Source organism: Trichomycterus rosablanca, chromosome 9 (assembly GCF_030014385.1).
Source record: "Trichomycterus rosablanca isolate fTriRos1 chromosome 9, fTriRos1.hap1, whole genome shotgun sequence".
NCBI lineage: Eukaryota > Metazoa > Chordata > Actinopteri > Siluriformes > Trichomycteridae > Trichomycterus > Trichomycterus rosablanca.
Genome location: NC_085996.1, coordinates 3328661 through 3335659, shown reverse-complemented (window position 1 = coordinate 3335659; position 6999 = coordinate 3328661). Strand labels below are relative to the sequence as shown.

Below are 6999 nucleotides of genomic sequence, written 5' to 3'. Positions count from 1 at the left end.
TCTAATATCTCATTTCATCTGATCTCATATAATCTCATCATATTTCATCTAAAATAATCTAATATCTCATTTCATCTCATTTTATTTAATCTGATCTCATGTAATCTTAAAATATCTGATCTAAAATAATCTAATATCTCATTTCATCTGATCTAATGAACATTTGACAGTTTCAGCTCTTATCTGAATGTAATAAATGAGACGTTTCAGGACGTTTTAGTATTTGTATATGAAATAAAAAAGAATAAATAATAAAAACTGATCCACAACATCACCAGTGTTGTGAATTCATTTCAGACTCGATATTTAATCAGTTCAAAAGAATTTTGCAGCATTAATAACAGAAATGATTTGAAATGAATTTTTAATAAAAGAACTGAATTAAATTTCTTCTCCTGGGTGAATCAGATGGAGATCCAGAGAGAATCCACACCGACGCCTGAGGACGACGACATGGAGATCATCACCATCTACATTAACAGAGAATTCATGAAGCAGGTCCAGGACTCGCCGGGGAGCGCCAACGTCCGTCTGTCCGATAGTGTGGACGAGAAGGTTGGGGTCACTAAGTCCACCATCAGCGTCATGTCAGAGGAGCTTAATGTGGCCTCCTCCCTGCTGACCGACTCCGTCCTGGATGAGGACGAGGTGACCAACGTCCCCCAAATTAAGGACGAGAAGGTTGGGGACGCTGAGTCCACCATCAGCATCATGTCAAAGGAGCTTAATGTGGCCTCCTGTCAGCTGACCGACTCCGTCCTGGATAAGATCAAGGTGACCAACGTCCCCCAAAATAAGGACGAGAAGGTCGGGGGTGCTGAGTCCACCATCAGCATCATGTCAAAGGAGCTTAATGTGGCCTCCTGTCAGCGGACCAACTCTGTCCTGGACGAGATCAAGGACACTTTTGGTCAAAAGGAGAAGAGTGAGAAATCCACCATGACTGACCCGATACCAGAAATCGATCCAACCTGCAGGAAGATCCTGGTTCAGCCGGTAAAGAAGCTGCCCGCTGAAGCTCCAGCTAAAGAAGCAATCTGTGAGTAACGGCTCCACATCCAGTTCTTCATCAAACCATCATCACCAAACCGTGTTTCATTCTTCTTCTCTCATCCAAAGGCACTGCAGAAAAGATGAAGAAGAAGAAGAAGAAGGACCAGATCCTGGGATTCTTCAGAAGATCCTGGCAGACCACGAAGAGGATCTTCAACAAGAGATCAAACATGGAGATCGTTACCAAGCAGGTCCAGGACTCACTGGGGAGCACCTACGTCCACCTGCCCAATAGTGTGGAAGAGAAGGTTGGGGTCACTAAGTCCAGCATCAGCGTCATGTCAGAGGAGCTTAATGTGGCCTCCTCCCCGCTGACCGACTCTGTCCTGGATGAGGATGAGGTGACCAACGTCCCCCAAAATAAGGACGAGAAGGTTGGGGGCGCTGAGTCCACCATCAGCATCATGTCAGAAGAGCTTAATGTGGCCTCCTGTCAGCTGACCGACTCCGTCCTGGATAAGATCGAGGTGACCAACGTCCCTCAAAATAAGGACCAGAAGGTCAGGGGCCCTGAGTCCACCATCAGCATCATGTCAAAGGAGCTTAATGTGGCCTCCTGTCAGCAGACCAACTCTGTCCTGGACGAGATCAAGGATACTTTTGGTCAAAAGGAGAAGAGTGAGAAATCCACCATGACTGACCCGATACCAGAAATCGATCCAACCTGCAGGAAGATCCTGGTTCAGCCGGTAAAGAAGCTGCCCGCTGAAGCTCCAGCTAAAGAAGCAATCTGTGAGTAACGGCTCTACATCCAGTTCTTCATCAAACCATCATCACCAAACCGTGTTTCATTCTTCTTCTCTCATCCAAAGGCACCGCAGAAAAGATGAAGAAAAAGAAGAAGAAGAAGAAGGACCAGATCCTGGGATTCTTCAGAAGATCCTGGCAGACCATGAAGAGGATCTGCAACAAGAGATCAAACAAAGTTTCCCCCCTCTAATTTCCCCACAATCCCCCAAATGATATTCCCTCCTCAGCTATATAGCACATTCTCAGACAATTCTCCATGTAAGATCATTTTGGTGAGGAGCAGAAGATTCAGAACTTAAACCAGCTTTTTCACCTTCAGGACTTCAGCTTTTATCGACGTGAAAATGCCGTTCCCTTTACCATCCGCCTGGCACTGCTGCGTTCTGCCCCATGTTGGTCCCTCCAGACCTGGACCGGTCCATCTTGTTCCCTCTTGCTCCCTCTTGCTTCTTGGCTGAGAGCTTCGTGGTTGAGAGCTCCGGTGTACCGGAATGTTCTCCGGTGCTCTTAGGGTCGGGGTTGTCTTAAACTTCTCTGTGCAGGATACGATCGCTGTTCCACAGACTTGGTTCCATCTTGGTACCAGAAGTCCTCATGATACCAGAGTCTGTGGTTCCTGGTAGAGATGGGAGGATCGATCGGCTATGTATCGAAATCGGCCGATTTTTTATCAAAATATGCGATCGGCCGATATTTCCTAAATTCAGCAGATCCGATCGTGTGATATACAAACATCATCTCCATGTTAAGCTTAACAGCTCAGTGGATTGATCCAGACATTGAGCTACAAAGCTCCAACCATCGTATCACCATTCAACAAACATCGCACTTTACAACCTAAAATAACATAATTAACGTTGTGCATCATACATACGATGGAATTTTGCCGATTGAAATATTTACTTTAAAAAGATAATTCAACCCGACCCCATCTAAGTCAATTCTATGAGCACATTATATGAACTCGTGGTTCACTTTGGTAAATCGTAAGCGGTTCTTGCTTTTGATGTAGATGAGAGCAGAAAACGTTACAGAGCCAATCGGAGGCAAAAGTTTATTAGTTACTAAGTTGGTTAGTTCAGGATCATTTGCAGTGACTGACAGAAAACTTTTAGCTCCACAGACAGAACGACTCTGACTCGGTTACCGCTCTGTGGTAATAGCGGTTTAATGAAGCTTTTTAATGTAAGAGAGTCACACAGAATGTTCTGTAGTAGCTGGTGTTTATTTAAAACCACGACATTAATTAATTAATTAATTAACACGGAGAGATAACTGAGAAGAGAAACGCTTCGCATAAAATGAATCGACTCGTGAATCACTTATATCAATACTGCGAACAGATCGTCTCTCTTAAAGACACACACACACACACACACACGTGGCAGCATTTGGCACCGGTTTATCTTCACTGTTTCCCTATTTCAAGTTTTTTTCAGACTGAACTGGATAACATTAAACCTGCGTGTGTGGTCAGTTAGACTAATGAAATATGTCTCCTGTGGGTGAAAAAATAAATTGCTTTAGTTTAAAAAGTAAACCCCCCGTCAACCCCCCCCCCAATCCGAATCGGCTATCGGCCTATCACCCTCAAAGAAGATTAGAGATCGAAATCGGTGCCAAAAACCCTGATCGGTACATCTCTAGTTCCGGGTGCTTCTGAGAACTGTTGGTTGCTCGTGGTGGTGGTGTTGGATTTCAGAAGGAATTCTGGGACTTTGTGAGCTGAGCTTGATCATCTTAGATGTTGGGCTCCCCCAGTACCAGGATTCTGGCTTCAACACCTCAAGTGTTGGATTTCTGAAGGAATTCTGGGACTTTGTGAGCTGAGCTTCATCTTCTTAGATGTTGGGCTCCTCCAGTACCAGGATTCTGGCTTCAACACCTCAAGTGTGGGATTTCTGAAGGAATTCTGGGACTTTGTAAGCTGAGCTTCATCTTCTTAGATGTTGGGCTCCTCCAGTACCAGGATTCTGGCTTAAACACCTCAAGTGTTGGATTTCTGAAGGAATTCTGGGACTTTGTGAGCTGAGCTTGATCATCTTAGATGTTGGGCTCCTCCAGTACCAGGATTCTGGCTTCAACACCTCAAGTGTTGGATTTCTGAAGGAATTCTGGGACTTTGTGAGCTGAGCTTGATCATCTTAGATGTTGGGCTCCTCCAGTACCAGGATTCTGGCTTCAACACCTCAAGTGTTGGCTTTCTGAAGGAATTCTGGGACTTTGTGAGCTGAGCTTGATCATCTTAGATGTTGGGCTCCTCCAGTACCAGGATTCTGGCTTCAACACCTCAAGTGTTGGATTTCTGAAGGAATTCTGGCACTTTGTGAGCTGAGCTTGATCATCTTAGATGTTGGGCTCCTCCAGTACCAGGATTCTGGCTTCAACACCTCAAGTGTTGGATTTCTGAAGGAATTCTGGGACTTTGTGAGCTGAGCTTCATCTTCTTAGATGTTGGGCTCCTCCAGTACCAGGATTCTGGCTTCAACACCTCAAGTGTTGGATTTCTGAAAGAATTCTGGGACTTTGTGAGCTGAGCTTCATCTTGAGAGATGTTGGGCTCCTCCAGTACCAGGATTCTGGCTTCAACACTTCAAGTGTTGGATTTCTGAAGGAATTCTGGGACTTTGTGAGCTGAGCTTGATCATCTTAGATGTTGGGCTCCTCCAGTACCAGGATTCTGGCTTCAACACCTCAAGTGTTGGATTTCTGAAGGAATTCTGGAACTTTGTGAGCTGAGCTTGATCATCTTAGATGTTGGGCTCCTCCAGTACCAGGATTCTGGCTTCAACACCTCAAGTGTTGGATTTCTGAAGGAATTCTGGGACTTTGTGAGCTGAGCTTCATCTTCTTACATGTTGGGCTCCTCCAGTACCAGGATTCTGGCTTCAACACCTCAAGTGTTGGATTTCTGAAGGAATTCTGGGACTTTGTGAGCTGAGCTTGATCATCTTAGATGTTGGGCTCCTCCAGTACCAGGATTCTGGCTTCAACACCTCAAGTGTTGGATTTCTGAAGGAATTCTGGGACTTTGTGAGCTGAGCTTGATCATCTTAGATGTTGGGCTCCTCCAGTACCAGGATTCTGGCTTCAACACCTCGTGTTGGATTTCTGAAGGAATTCTGGGACTTTGTGAGCTGAGCTTCATCTTGAGAGATGTTGGGCTCCTCCAGTACCAGGATTCTGGCTTCACCACCCCATACAGAGCATCATCAGTTATCTCAGCATCGTCATATTCTTGATGTACCTGCTCAGCATGTCTTCTACCCTGTGGAACTCTTAGATCTGGAAAATTAAATCATTTCCTCTTGGGGGCAGAACAGAGCTCCGTAGCAAATAAAGCCGAAGACGTGACGCCCGCTCCTTACCCAGGTTCTGAAACGAGATGTGGATCTAGCTGAGAACGTGAATATCTCCGGCCGGCTGCTTCCTTCTCTTCCCTTTCCCTTCTTCTCCATCAATAAAGCTGGTGTCAGATGAATGCTGGTTGTAGGAATCGTGTTTGTGATGAGATTTTACACACAATCATCTAGAGCAGGGGTATTCAACTAAAATTTAAAGGGGTCCAGTTAGAGAAAATTTCTTGAAGCGAAGGTCCGAAATGTTTAACTATATATATATATATAATGTAAATATATTGATATTTACATTTACATTTTCAGCATTTAGCAGACGCTTTTATCCAAAGCGACTTACACAATGAGCGGAACACAATGAGCAATTGAGTGTTAAGGGCCTTGCTCAGGGACCCAACAGTGGCAACTTGGTGGTGGCGGGGCTTGAACCGGCAACCTTCTGTTTATTAGTCCAGTACCTTAACCACTATAACATATATACAATATAGTATAATGTAGCCTAGTAGTTGTATCAACATCTGCATGTTATCAATAACTGTCAAATCAAATGTCTGTTTATTTATTAGGATTTTAACGTCATGTTTTACACTTTGGATACATTCATGACAGGAACGGTAGTTACTCATTACACGAGATTCATCAGGTCACAAGGTTATATCGAACACAGTCATGGACAATTTAGTATCTCCAATACACCTCACTTGCATGTTTTTGGACTGTGGGAGGAAACCGGAGCACCGAAGGAAACCCATGCGGACACGGGGAGAACATGCACACACAGAGAGGACCCGGACCGGACAATAAATTGTGTTCCAGTGGGAAGTAAGAACAGAAATGAGTCTCTCCATCATTAAATGCTGTAATTTCGCTGTACACGTTTCTTTTTTGGAGAGCGCCATTTGTCTCCTGTCTCACTCGTCTTTTTCTCAACTTTCTCCTGCACAGTTGTCTGTATCTCTCCCTTAATTTTTTCTACATTCGCTATCTTTCTTTTAATTTCCACCGTCTTTTCACATGTAACTCGCCTCTAACTCTCTCAACTGTCTGCACTGCAGTCGCAGTGTTTACCGGCTGGAATGCACAGACTTGATTGGCTGAGTGGTGTCAAGTGATTGGTTCTCATCCGCTAAACCGCTACCGTAAAGACTACAAAAGCTGCGCCGGTTAAAATAGAAGCGCTCCGTCAGGTTTCAAATCCTAACTTTCTGTTTTGGCTATAGGTCCGGGTCCGTATGGGACAGCTTCTGGGTCCGGACCCGGACCGTGGTCCGCCTGTTAGTGACCTCTGATCTAGAGAATCGAATCGAACCGTGAAGAAGCTCAGCAGAAGCTCAGCAGTGGATCCGAACCAACATTCACAACAGAGACTTTCATTCATACTGAGATTCTTCAGGTTTCTTTTAGGTTTTAATTCTTATAAAAAAAACAGAAGCTGGAAAAAGTCAAATAAACACAAAGAAACTAAAACATAAAAGAATGAAAAGATTTTCTAGTAAAGAGGTGTGTGTGTGTGTGTGTGTGTGTGTTTTCTGCCTTTTGCTCAATTAATCGGACCCACCACAACCCTGACCAGGATAAAGCAAACAGAATAAATATATTAAAATCACCTCCTGGTTTCTACACTCACTGTCCATGTTATCAGCTCCACTTACCATATAGAAGCACTTTGTAGTTCTAAAATTACTGACTGTAGTTCATTTGTTTCTACATGTTTTGTTACCCCCTTTCATGCTGTTCTTCAATGGTCAGGACCCCCACAGAGCAGGTATTAGATAGATAGATAGATAGATAGATAGATAGATAGATAGATAGATAGATAGATAGATAGATAGATAGATAG

General features: G+C 44.1%; 1 protein-coding gene across 5 annotated transcripts; it reads left to right on the top strand.

Annotated features, from left to right (window-relative positions):
• The first annotated feature begins 347 nt into the window (after window positions 1–347).
• Window positions 348–6676, top strand: LOC134320296 (uncharacterized). 5 transcript variants are annotated; one of them, XR_010013672.1, is made up of 5 exons: window positions 348–1039; window positions 1120–1785; window positions 1866–2075; window positions 5726–5981; window positions 6380–6676. XR_010013672.1 is itself a non-coding variant. In XM_063001637.1 (3 exons), the coding sequence occupies exons 1-3, from the start codon at window positions 409–411 to the stop codon at window positions 1991–1993; spliced, it is 1425 nt and encodes a 474-aa protein (XP_062857707.1). In that variant the 5' UTR covers window positions 348–408; the 3' UTR covers window positions 1994–3838. The 5 variants fall into 5 exon arrangements, 1 of the variants encoding a protein (XP_062857707.1); XR_010013670.1 differs by having other exon boundaries at window positions 6105–6676; XR_010013671.1 differs by having other exon boundaries at window positions 6215–6675.
• Window positions 6677–6999: the final 323 nt, after the last annotated feature.

Coding starts and splice junctions, on each gene's coding strand:
- LOC134320296 (XM_063001637.1), top strand. CDS start 409: ATGGAGATCCAGAGAGAATCCACACCGACGCCTGAGGACGACGACATG. Junction 1,040..1,119: donor TCCAGCTAAAGAAGCAATCT/GTGAGTAACGGC, acceptor TCTCATCCAAAG/GCACTGCAGAAAAGATGAAG. Junction 1,786..1,865: donor TCCAGCTAAAGAAGCAATCT/GTGAGTAACGGC, acceptor TCTCATCCAAAG/GCACCGCAGAAAAGATGAAG.